Genomic DNA, 14,411 nt, shown 5'->3' on the forward strand with positions numbered 1-14,411 from the left:
TGCCTGGTTTTAGTGTCATTATAACGTCACCGAGTCACTATAGTGCTATTATAAGAAAGCTAGGTATATTATGGGTGAATCGATTGACAATCTAACGTTTAATTATAATGTCACTAGTGAAATTGTAATATCACGGCTTTGACAATATACCGGCGACATATTATACACCAAAGCATGAGATAAAAACTGAGACTGGTGTTGGCAATTTGCATCCCAAATAGACCTTAGCCTGTGCTACGGCTGAAAAAATCAAAGATTAATTTGACTTTAAGACTTAAAAAAGGGGTTTGAAGTGTATGTAGTCCATGCAAGTGAATTCGCGGGTCTATAAATAAAACAAGGATAACTTTGTTGCTAATAAATACCTTAAACCAGGATTACATCGCTACCTACCACACAATCCGACTTCAGTTTATATTGGAGTCGTAAGTTGATTGGTCTCACACCTAAATACCTTTCGGGTAATTACGATTCTCACGTCTAATGACGTTTTCGGTACCTTTTAACTTTTAATTGGCATTTGCGAACGGTTTAGGAAACACTAATTACCCATTACTAATTAATAATTAATACTTTTTAATTAGATAATTTACTTAAAGAGTCATGTCATGATTATGTGAATGTATGTGAACGTTTTTACTACTGTTACCTTGAGAAAAGTTCTGGTTAGTTTACTACAAATAAAGTTGAGAAACTTGTGTAGGTATGAAACTATGTACATACTTACTTAAGTAGATAGATACACATTTACTTTATAAATTACTAGTATGTATGGATTTAGGTTTTGTAAATATCTCGTGGGAACTCTTAGATTTTTCCGGGTAACGGTGGATGAAAGTAAATAAAATCCGAAAATAGTGAAAATGTATTGTTTAAAATATGACGTACTAGAGGATGCCCGCGGCTTCGCCTGCCTGGATTTCGGTTTTTTAAATCCCGCAGGAACTCTTTGATTTTCCAGGATAAAAAGTAGCCTATGTCCTTCCCCGGGATGTAGCCCATGTCTGTACCAAATTTCATCAAAATTGGTTCAGCGGTTGGGCCGTGAAAACGTAGCAGACAGACAGACAGACGGACACACTTTCGCATTAATAATATTAGTATGGATTTTAATGACGACAACAGAATGGCACGTAGCCATTTTTTTTTATAGAACGCAGAAGAAGAAGTCGCATGTCCGTGGATTAACAAGGAAACCGATGGTCTTGTTCTGATGTCGGATGAGACGAAATTTTGGCGAAGCGGCAACGCATCGCATCGCGATGTGACATCGTTTTTACGATGCGACGTCGCCGCATGTATTGTGAAAAGGCCCTAAGGTTATTTCGTTTTGTCATGTAATTTCATCAGCATATCAACTCGTCAAGAATTTACATTTCTGTCAGTTAGGTACTTAAATCTCAAGCTATGCAACTTTTGTCGATCACAAATTATTCACACCTAAACACTTCTAACTTCTAATTAAAAGTTTCAATTCATTGGCTTCCACAAGCGTAGGTGGCTTTGTGATTCGTCTCACACATTCTGCATACAAATAAGGGGTTTAATATTTAATTTGTTGTCGGACGAGGCGTCAAAATATCGCATTTGTTGAACCAGCGTTGCGTGAGCCGCTGACTTGTCATAAAAATGTTCTTTATCGACGAGCAAGCACTTGGTCATGTGACTCGAGAAATATGTCTACAGTGATGGCCCCTTCAACGGCACTGTGTTACTCTTACATTGTACGAGAAGGGGTTTAAGGCCATTGGACTTTATGCGATAGAAAGAGACGCATTAATAAAATATTAGGCAGCAGCGCTGTGCAACCTAAATTGCACTTTATTGCGGTGTAACAAGAGTTGCTGTTCATTAAACATCTTTCCGGAGTGATACCTTCTGTACTATGAAGGTATTCCTATTCTGTGCTGGCGGTAAAGATTACGGCGGTTTTACTCGGGCGAGTTACGAGGGCGAGCAAAACAGTTGTTCTTTAGGGATTGTTGAACGCTGAAGCGCAGCAAAGGCTTCTTGGCGCACAAGACCGCGGTCTTGCAAAGATCAACCAGCGATTTTTACTCGCGAGCAGTCAGAATTGAATTTTCATTTTCAGTTTTCAGGCCTTAAAGATTATATAGCTGGTTTTCTCACGAGTTTGTTACGATTCATACTAAACTCCTCACTAGCTTTTAATTCAGCTGTAAGTATTTCGGTTTTAACTAAACTGCCCACCTCATACCGTCGTACATCGATTGCCGCATAGGTACTAGGTATAGATGGCCAGTAAGTATTAGACAATCCTATACCTACCTAGTACGCGACAGACTGAGATGGCAATCGAGATATGGACGGGGGACGCCTCGCACGCCCGCACGTTACCCGCGCTCACCATCAGGCAGCGGTTTAGCACGGTGGCTGTGTGTTGCGTTCTCAACTTCTTCAAAGTGTCTTATCAATTACTGTTTGAGAGGTTTTTGTGGTGACATTACAAAAACAACAGTTTAGTAGCTGCTACAATTCAAGACAGATTAAAGATGTTATATTTAAGACTCAGAGGGTACCTAATAATTATATCATACCTACTATATTGTAATATATTATATTACATTCAAATAAATAGCAACGTTTACCGACCCACTTTAAAAAAAAAAGTATTTTTTAATTTGAATTTATAAAGTTTTCAATTTCACAAGAAAATACACGGCGCGAAATTCGGTTAAAATTTTTTGTAATAAATTTTTAGTTCCTTCCATAACTTAGCTTTACAGAAGAGGTCTTTTAAGAATGGATGTACCTTATCAGTGGTATCATGACGCCAGCACGCGATTTCCAGCGTAATGTAATATGGTGTACGTGTCATGAATACCAATTAGCCGAGGTGTGGCGATTTTTTTATCGTTGGATCGCGGTGTTTCATCTCGGAGGTTATTTCGCCATTAAATAGAGATGTTACCTCAGCTTTGCTATTTTTATACTGCTTTTTCTTCCCGTGTTTATAGATGATTTTGGCAATTATTCTTTCAGACATAATTTAGGTAAGTACACCAACTATTGTATTTCTTTACTGTATTATAGGTACATGCTTAAGAACTTAGGTACGTCTTTTTAAAAATACTAAGCACATCCAAACGAATCTAACGATTAGGTAGGTATAATTAGAGTGTAGTAGTAAAATTTTATTTTTAATTTATTGAACTCAACACCGATAACTTCTTATTAATTGAACACTAACTAGGTATAACTGATTGATATCAAACTGATTAATTGTATAAATTGAAATCAACATAGGTACTTACTATTCTATAGATATTTTTTGCAAACCGTACGTCATTTAACAACTCATATATATAACGTATTTATTTAAGCAATTGTAACCTACCGACGGCAGACAATTATGACAATTTTATTTCACCTGCAAAAAGTTATATTAGGCAATATTTTAATGAAGCCTCTTAGTAGGCTAACGTTATATCTAATGTTTATATCGTAATTAGTTGATTAAACAAACAACTGGGATATATTTATTTAACGCAATGCGCACGCGCCACTGTATCTCAGCTTGATAGTGGCTGATAAGTTATTTAGTGGCAGTAAAAAGTTTTAGAACAGGCAACGATCATAATATGATCATAAAAAATTGAGTGATAATAATTTGGCTTTGCTTTGTTTCAAAGTTATTAATGATTGTGGACTCGAAGGAGCATAACTATTCGAAAACCGATAAAAATTGTTAACCTTTATTGTAGGCATTTAACTTTTGCCCAAAATAATACCACTATTACCAAAAATCCTTTAAAATATTGATTGATGACTGATATTTACCCCAAAAGGTACACTAGTACCCTATTTTGGATTTTATGTAATTTAAATTAATATACTTTTAAACAATAAAATGAACTGGATTTTAGTTATTAATCATTATTAAAGCTTAGCTCTTAATGCGTGGATATGGATGATTGATCGTGGACCTCCGACGGCCGCCTACGATACTTATCTTAAATATTTATATTATGGAGATAAATAAATATTAAATATTATGAATGTGTTTATATAAAAATAAGCTGGTAATATTATGCTGACAAAGTGTAAAACACTTAATATATTTAAAAATTAATTAATAAACAAGAGAAAAATCTTTTGCAAGCAAGGAATGGAATAGATAGATGACGCTATATTTTTTGCCGTCGGTAAACTTTAAACTTGAATAAGTTAACTTTTTTCGTTTGCTATAATTAGCTTCCGTTTGTTTTAATAGTATTTAACAACAATATTTGAATAGCAATTTTTTGAATTTCACCAAAAAACCTAGCAGGGAGGAGAACTAGTCTACGTAATTATTGATACCACGATAATTATTGCAAAAGACAGTAATTGTTATTACAAGAATGATTAACTATATAATATTAAATACTTATAATATAACCTAAATATTACCTTAATATAATATAACTTATATATAACCTAAATATTTAATACTTATAATATAAGAAAAGCACAAGATCTAAGGAATTTGAGGCTGACAGGCTAATGTGAAATATCAAGCATTTTATATGGGCATAAAATTTTCTTGCAATTAAAAGTGTACCCTTTAATAAACTGCTGCTATAAAAGCGATAATGTATCAACAATATTAAATAAATTTATTTTGGTAATAAATTAACCGATTATGGGGTGTTTATTTGGGTTTTAATAACAACTGGCTAATTTGTATCCTGTTCTAAATAAAGTTAATTCATTTTAATAAAAATATTGTTTGTTTTAGTGCATTTTATAGGTTATTTAACGTATTAAATTTTATGTCAATATTATTACAAGTAGGTATAATATTTTATATTCACTCAATAATTTTGATAATACCTAATTATATCTTAGGCATATAATTTACGTATCTCTCTCTTCTCGTACTCGCTCTTTTTGTACCAATAATAGTATGTATATACTGCTCAATTTTACAAAAGTTTTTCCGCACTGGGCCACTTTTGTATAATCACTTGCCCAGCTATATAATTGAGACGCGAGATCCTTTATTTAAGAAAAAATTGAAAAAAGCTATTGTTAAAAATACATTACTCGATTACTGATTACCTCTCAGAAAAGTTTTCATCTTATTTAATTTTTGACATTTTATTTTAATATTTTTTGTGATAAAGTATTTAATGTGACTAATTTTCCCAAACCATGTATTGTACAAGTTGTTAGATCATAACACATTGCATGCTATAGGCAGAATTTGGCTGTACCTTTTTTATTTTTCTCCACTATTCACTAACATCTCCACTATTTACCCATACTTTCAATAAAGAAATTTGATTAATTTGTTAGCTTTTTTTCTTTTATTATTCTAATGGATGCCAAGGTCTATGAAATAGGGATTAGGGTTGTCGCATACCAGGAGCCGGGTGATAGTGAGTGCAAATACAGATTTGACTGCCGTCAGTCACTTGGCCTGGAATACAAGGTGCGTTCTTTGACTGCATCAACAGCTTATTTTTATGTGAGTTTAGGATTACCTAGGACCTACTAGGTAATTTCACTTATTTATTTCGGTAAATATTTGCAAAATTACATCTAATGTGAATTCGGATGGGCACGTTGGGGAAGCTTCAAGATGTCTTCTTGTCCAAAATTCCTCAGTGCTTGAAGATTTAAGTTTTCGAATAGTTCGCGTTGCTAGTGATGAGTTATAGGTACTGATGACATATGGATTCGACAAATGGCCACTTGCTATTGGCCCTCGTAGGAAAGCCCAAATTTTATTTAAATAGACTATCATTTAGCTGCAGTCGACCTGCTGGCAAGTGATGATGCAGCCTAAGATGAGGCGCGTTTGCCTAGAAGATGGCTGACTACTTATTCACTCTTAACTTGAAGATATATTTTGTTACATTATACTTATACGATTTTGATTTACAATAAGTAGGTATTATTTAAATATCACATTTTAAAATTTATATTTTAGCGTACACCACGTATTTTTAAATCAACATGCCTCGCCGTCATCACTTTTATAGGGCAATAATTCAAATAATGCTCGTAAGACGCGGGTTTTAGGGCACATTAACTTTAACTACACCATTAGCGAACTCGCGCGCGTATGTTTACGCGCTTTTTAATGACATGCTAATTATCTCTTCTCTTTTGCACTGGACGTACGTCATAACAATGTTTAGGGTTAAATTACTATGCCTATCTGTAATATTATATTAATAAAAAGTTATTTTAGATACCTAAGTAGATAGGTACTAAGTACTAACCTACTAAGTATTGTTTTTATTCTTTTACGACCTAACCCGGCAACTCTCGCTTAACCTTATTGTACGTTGATAATAGGTACCTACCTACTATGTGAGAAATATTCCTGCAAGTCCCGACAACAACTGTGCAATGTTTCATCGTAAACGGTTGAACACAGACACCGCAAGTTCTGTTTATGTAATTATTGCGAAAAATTTAACATGCAACTAGGTAGGTAAGTATCTACTAGGTTTGATAAATCTAATATTGAAATAACTTTAAAAAATTGACTGTCGATTCTCTCAAAAATCGGAGTAGGTATTGGGGTGACAATAATTCTAACATAACTTTTACTTACAAACAAAAAACAAGCTGTCCTAAAACAATTTCTCTTAAATAAATAACAATTAGGGCTAAATTTTCAATCACTAAATAATCTTTAACTGGGAGAAAAAAATAACGTAGTTTATTTTTATTCTGTAAAAATGTCAAATTTATTCATTTATAATAATAATGCACTTAGTTAATTATAAGATTGAAATATTATCCGCCCGTAACATTATTATAGGTAAAAAACTGAACTACATATAAACATGTCAATTTCAATTAAAGGTACTTAATTAAAAAGTACTTATCTCAAAAATCATACAAAATTCGTTCAACAACCTATTAACTTCATGTGACAATTTCATTGTTACAAAACTTTAAGTTACAGACCTAATCAATCGGCCACTAAAACAATTTCTCTTATAATTAAGTTTAGGAAACTGTAGTTAAGGATACTCACCACCACATGCTGCCTCGGCCTCGCCTCGGCTTGTTCGCCTCGCACCGCAAACACAGAAACAACACAAACAAGCACAGCCACTTCATTATGGGCGGACCCGACATGAGCGCAATCGGTCAGCGCGCGGTACGGTCTGACGGTGCCCGGCGAGTGTCGAGGCGGAGTCGATGTGGGTGGGAGGCCTTACCTTTACCTTACCTGCTACGCCTCGTGTTTTTTATGCAATTTGATAATGCTTTGTGATTAGTTTGACGCATTATCGGCGATAGGGCCATGAAGGCCCTTGCGGAAGGCTCAGACGGCCAGTGTAAAAGAAAGGAAGAGTTTCGGAATGAGATAAAGAAACTCATCAAGTCTACAGACACATTCAATAATAGATAATTAGATTACCTCCTCATTGTGTGATTAAAAACAACTGGGGACTCACAAATAGTAATGAACTAATAAGGTAACATATTTTAGACAAAAACTCACCTAGGGGCTGATAAAATACGATGTCTAGAAGAAGCGATGAGAACCTTATACGATCTTAAGACATCAAAGCCATAGGGAATGCAAAATCACTTGTAGAATGGTAGAAACTGGTTGGCATTAGTAAACGTCACACTTAAGTACAGCCTCCCGTCAGTAGGTAGGTAGGTACAGACGTGAACGAAAAAAGAGCAATTCTTAACTAAAACCTGCCAGGAATTGCAGCCAGCAATACCCATCTACTATAAGACCACAGCGTCCACTGTACCATGTCAAAAAAAAAAAAGCTTATGAGAGAATCATACCTACTTACCTACAAAAGAACTCATTTAGATCATATTGACAACTTCTTCTAAACATAAAACCTATATAATAGGTATTATTATAAAAGGAAAATTCCTAATTTACTTACTAACTGACTGATCCATGATGAAGTCCAAGGGCTGGATGCCCTTGGACCTTAAAAATCTCTCTTTTCTCACAGACTTTTCCTTTTCCAAATTCCTTATTAAAAACAATGCATTGTGCACTCTGATAGAGTTCTGAACTAAGTAGTTACATAGTTACCTAAGTATGTAGGCGATGCTTTGTAATTATATTTAGTTTGACGTTGAAGTTTGATTAGGTAGGTAGGTACTCGTACCTACTGTAAGTAATTATTCGTTTGACGCATTGAGGCCCAAGAAAACCCTGGTAGAAGAGTCGGTATGAAAGAAGGAATATGAAGGATAAATCACTTATTCATGTCAAGCTAGAAGATTACCCTGACTTTGTCAAATTGTCAATGAATTTAGGCACTGTGATGCAATTAAAGGTTTGGACCAGAGTTAGATACTTAGTTGTTACCTACTTATCTACTTGTCTTTAGTACCTAAGTACTTGTCTTAACTTTACCCTGGACCTTAGTTACGAATAACACCTTAGCAATTATTTTTATCAAAATTTTGTCGAGACATCATAAAATTGAATCCTCATGAGTCTTTAGATGTTTGCAATCTTAGGTACTTACTTCACAACCAAGATTTTCACCAAAGTACGAACCAAGATTCTTTTCTAAGACATTAAACGACATCACTAGTCTTTGGCGAACAAAAATCGGTCAAGTGCGAGTCAGACTCGCGCACCAAGGGTTCCGTAATCGGGTAGGTATTTTTTCCGACTTTCTGGAAATATTTTGCACGATAAATCAAAAACTATTATGCTTAAAAATAAATAAAAATCTGTTTTAGAATGTACAAGTAAAGCCCTTTCATATGATACCCCATTTGGTATACCTACTTAGTTATCTTACTCTGAAAATTGAACAAAAAAAAAATTTTTCTGTGCTGTAAGCTTCTTGTGCTATAAGAGCTACTTACTTACCTGCCAAATTTCGTAATTCTAGGTCAACGGGATGTACCCTATAGATTTTCTTGACAGACACGACAGACCGACAGACGGACAGACGAAAAAACGGACAGACAGACAGACAGACAGAGAAGACAGGCAACAAAGTGATCCTAAAAGGGTTCCGTTTTTCCTTTTGAGGTACCTACGGAACTCTAAAAAACAGGCAAATTAATTAGGCTGCCATAATAATAACATTTGGCTACTATTTTCAACGTATTTTTTACTCTTTTACTACCTTTATCTAAGTAGGTACCTATTTATGAAAAAAAAAATATGTGAGAACATTTTTTTCATCTTAAGAATCCATCTTTTACAGCTTTCAGGTGTTAGGATTAACTGGTCACTGATAAAATCGTCAATTTCTAGTATTCTACCTACCTACCTAGTTAAATGCTATAGATAATCCTATAGGTACATTTCTTAAATGTTTTTTAACCATACAAACTTGTAGGTACAAGATATCGTGCACCTATCTGTGTCTGTAATGTTTTAGAACAATAAACAGTAACCAAGATAATAAACAATTGACCTAGGTTCATTGTTTGCTTCCCAACATCGAGCACAGGCTCCCTAGAAAAGGGTGAGAAGTGAGTAGGCCTTTTATTGCCCCATTCAGTTGATGAATTCCAGGAACTAAGGAGATGTGGGAAGCGATAGTAACCGCGGTTATGCAAAAATATAACTTCTATTGTGAAGATTTTTGTTCTACACATTTACCAGAACCTTCTATTCTTAAGTATGGGAAATACCAGTATAAATATTTCTAGACCTTTTAAATATTTATTTAAAAGTCCTGTCTTGTGACTCATTGTGTGACTCATCAGCTCAAACCTTTGGACCTAGGAAGCTGAGTACAGAGCCTTTTATAGGTAATATCGATGTTTATAATAAGTAGATATATATTTAGACGAAAGACAAGGCCGGATTTTCTTTTTCCACGTTAGTGAAGCCGCTGGTGATTGCTTGTTAGATAATAATAGATAGATGGCAATCCATATACCTAAGTAGGTATGATCTAAAATAATAGCTGATAATGCTAGATAGGGGTACCCATTTAGGACCTTTTTTAAAAAAATTACGTAAGCATTTACTCAATATTATCTTCATTTGTATTAGATACCTCCATGAAATCTAATTTTATACCTATTAGTAAAATGTTTTTTTTTTTTTTTCATTTTCATTTTCAACATTTACGTGTAGAATTACAGGATACCTAGTTCCTATAATTCGCTAGTGTAAAACATAAAATGTTTGTGTATTCGTCCGTTGCCTACCTAGGTAGGTATGCGCTCGCGCATCGTTCATTCGATTGAGTTGAAACTTTGTACAGTTGTTGTTGACACTTGCGTGAAGCTTTCTGCCATAAAATAAGTGGCGCGTAAGTCGCATCGCAAAGCATGCCAGGCATGAGGTAAGTACCTAGTGAGTAGGGACAAATAAAATTCATAAGAAAAACTGTCACATGTGTACAGATTTACGGGTCAGCGATGACTGTGCGCGACGCGCGTGTCGTGCGCGCGGGGCGGCGTGAGTCATGCGCGCGCGCAGTGGGAGGGGCGGTCGCGGCCAATCAGCGCGCGCGGAGCCTGCCGAGTGAAGCCGACCACGTGCGTATCAGGAAACTTAAAAAATCTTTTTAAAATGATCTAATAAAAATTTTACGACGTTTTAATAAAAAATCTGACCTTTTTTTTAGAAAACTAGACATCTGTTAAAAATTGAAACTATTAGAGCAACTTTTAAAGTCAAGCCACGTGGAATAATGCCTGGCTTATTCGCTGTAAATTATTTACTACCTATTATGTTAATATTATAATTCTTAGTCGATGGGTAGGTATTGCTAACAAGTAGGTAGGTACAAAACCATTATCTTTGTTAAGTAACATTTTCTTACTAATTGAAGCTGTTTTTATACGAGAGGTGAGATAATCATACTAATATTGTGCTAGGTATACAGGCAAATTACCACATTGGTGGCGACGTCTTGCCCCTTAGAAAGACATCAACGCGTGCGGTCCGCGTCATACGAAACAATTACGCAATCGCCACCTCATAATGCGATTATTCTAATTACTTTGGAGATTATCCATACCCAGTTACTAACCTTGCTGTCGGCTATAGTATTAAAAATTATTTAGATATATATTTTGTAAAAAAAAACAACTTCAAAAAAAGTCAACTGTAAAATCAAATCAGTCTAAATATTTATTAATAGTAGGTACTTACCTATGTATATATACGCAAAAGACCGGTGTAGTATTTTTTCAGCGTGCATTAACAGACTGGGTTGGTACTTCTGAAGTGCTTAAAAGCGATTGTATAAAAAACGGCACGTGGCACATGTGTCTCTCATGTGAGGTCGTGGCTAATTGAATATCCGTGTATTAGGGTTCGATTCCAGATGTCCATATATTTACCTCTTCGGTCATAGTTAATTGCCGTTTCCGGGTTAATCTATATACCTATGCGTGGGTAAAGTGGTTTTTTATAACTACACATGTACCTACCTAGGTAAGTACTTCATACCCAGATCTTTAAAATTAATGTGATTAGTTTTTTTCTTACTAAACATAGGTACCTAGGTATATCAGATACTTACCTACCTAAGTAGGTATCCATCCATCCTACGATACCGATTATCCAAATCGAAATATTTTTTCTAAAATATGATGTCAGCAACCGCGTGAATACTTTGATTTTCGCGAATAAAATGTAAGTATAAGTATCTAGTAATGCTATTCCAAAGTAATGTAATGTATTAGTAAACTAATGTATCTCCAAAGTTCAAATCCAAAGTCCAAAAGCACAATAAGTATTATTTATTTATTGTTTATTTAATTAGAACGGACAATTCAGTCCAATTACACTAATTAAATCACACAATTAAAAATAAATTTCTTACGTCAATAATCTAATAAGTAGGTAAGTATGATTCGGTTGTCTTGAAATACCTAAGCATAACAAAGCTGATACTTAACTTTTAAAATAACTATTAAGATCAATAGGTACCTAATCTCTTTATGAGGTGAAAGCTATTATTATATATATTAGCTCATAAATTATTCGAACAATAAATTGAAATGGCCTATAGAAAACAGTAGCCAGAGTTAAATAATTTACAACACTTGTTGTACAGACATAATGCAAAATAAGGCAATATATTGTCATAATAAACCCCCATGGAATTCCAGACCACTGCAAAATTGCTCTCAAATTCATTATGAACCAAAATTTTAGGAACTCTTATCTCAATCGAATAAGGTTAAAATTCTTTTATCAAAAAGTTCAACTTAAAACGGTTAATTTGGGATCCATTCACTGAAACAGAAGTGTTACTAATTAGGGAATTTATTTTGTACTGTAACAATAAAATTTAAATAAGTAGGCAAATAAAGTTTAGTGCTGAACGAATTCAAGACTTAAGTAGATGATAATAAGAACAGTTTTTATGAAAATAACAGTCCTATATTATCCCAAAAGACAGCGTGAACTTTTGACTTTTGAAAGGACTTTCATGGATGCCTCTATTCTTCGTTTCAATTACAATTTCAAGAACCATTGGAACATAGCAAGGAGATAAGTTTATACATTACTTATTAAGTTTTATTTCTTTTCTACTTCTTTTACACATTCAACCAACTTATTTTAACAAGAAATAAAAAAAAACCATTTCACATTTAAAAAAATTAAGTACATAAGTTTAACTATAGGTACATTTTTCTTTAGGTAAATAACAACAAAAAAATCTTTAAGTTCCTATCCCATGAAGTATCTTTCTTGAGAATTATGCATAGATTGTGAAAATAACAGGTTGTTAACAGCAATAGGTTATTTATTTTACTTCTTCAATTCGCTATTTACCTCGTCACTTCGACATAAACAAGCTCAATTACCATTTACCACCCTCCAAGTCGCAAACTACCAAGTACCAAGCAATACGCAAACACAACAAACAGCCTACTGCTAAAAATAAACAAGGAAACCCGTCAAATGAATCATAACACAGCCTTCAACTTATCGCTTACGAAACGCAAATATCCTTCTAAGACAATACGCAACTTTACAAATAAGTTCCACAAACTCTCATGTAAAACGATCTAAATACTGCCTATAAATTTACTGAAAAATCAACTTGAACAACCAAGAAATAAAGTTTATTTCAGGTTGAGGGGTGGAGGGAAAATCGGGCAACGGATATTTTTACAGTACTTACTTGCATCTTTATTGTTCGGAGTGAACGTAAATATAAGGTTTTTATTATGTTTACAGATAGGTGCGTCCAAGGCGTGTGGTCGCCTCCCAGAGCGAGCTCGAAGCCTTCCGCCCTCTATTATAATGAGAACTACTGCATTCATGCAATCGTAAAATGGTAGAGTTATTAAAAAATGTTACATACTTAATTATTATTTTATGGGTATAAAACATAAAATATTGCTCAGAAATTGCTCAGTAGGTATTGTATATTCACACACTTTTACATACTAAGTAGATATTCTTGGAGACCAGACATTCTAGTCAGCCGGAACTATTTAACGAACTGGCAAAAAAAGCCATGTTACCCTTTTTTCTTATTTCTTTATCTAATTTGCTTATCTTCAGCTAAATTAGCAGACAATTGGTAGATAAACGAAAGATGGGAACGTTCGAGTTACGACAATAGTGAAATCAGTACGATCTTGTGTGCCTATTCAGTACTTACTCTACTTTCTAGTAAATATATGCCTCTTCCAATCAATCGGTACTTACCTATTTTTTTACCTACAGCAAACGATATACCTCCTGCACCTAGGTATGTACTTACCTATCTAATCATTATCTAGTAAGGGTTAAGTAGGTAAGTGATGAAATGACGACTTGATTTTAAGGATTTTCCATGGGGTTTCTTTAACTCACACTATCATAAATTGTATTTGAAATAATTTGGGTTTATACCATTTTTTGCAGATTTGCCGTCACCCTTTTTAAAGATTTAGGGCTCCGCACTCGGAGGATGCCAACGGGTTGCTATTACTACTGTCCGTCCGTCTGTAACCGTAATAGTAAGAGTCGAAATTTCTACTGTCGCTATAAGAATAAATAATAAAAATTTCAAAAATTCCATGGAAGTTAGAGAAAATTAAAGTTAAAGAAGTATTATCTCTTATACGGTGGTACGGAACTCTTCGTGAGCAATTGCGACTCGCACTTGACCTATTTTTTTATTACCCGCCTTCGTCCGTAATGAAAACGTACGATGCCATCTTTATAATGCCGTCGTCGTGAAGTTAACTGTTGCTTAATAATCAGGTGGCCCACACTGGAAACTGGTTAAAATATGACTTCAGTAGGTATTAAATTATTAAGCGATTTATGTATTTCTTTACGAAATTTATGAACATACCTTCTTATATATTACGTGAGAGTAGTATGGCCTTGTTGCAGGTATGTCAATGATTTTTTCGATTATGATTATTTATTGACCCAATTCTATATTGGTGGTTAAATAACCACCAATATAGAATTCCACCAATTAGAAATAAGAGAAAATTCTCTGAGGGCACTGAGGGCCTGT

At 34.4% G+C, this 14,411-nt stretch overlaps 1 protein-coding gene across 1 annotated transcript in view; it reads right to left on the reverse strand.

The window, feature by feature from the left end:
* Nucleotides 1-7,126, reverse strand: part of LOC123867353 — a 34,406-nt gene extending 27,280 nt beyond the window's left edge. The window contains exon 1 of the mRNA XM_045909354.1: nt 7,001-7,126. Coding sequence (XP_045765310.1) covers nt 7,001-7,104 — 104 coding nt within the window. The 5' untranslated portion in view covers nt 7,105-7,126. The remainder of the gene's footprint in view (nt 1-7,000) is intronic.
* Between the last annotated feature and the right edge of the window lie 7,285 nt (nt 7,127-14,411).

Source organism: Maniola jurtina, chromosome 1 (assembly GCF_905333055.1).
Source record: "Maniola jurtina chromosome 1, ilManJurt1.1, whole genome shotgun sequence".
NCBI lineage: Eukaryota > Metazoa > Arthropoda > Insecta > Lepidoptera > Nymphalidae > Maniola > Maniola jurtina.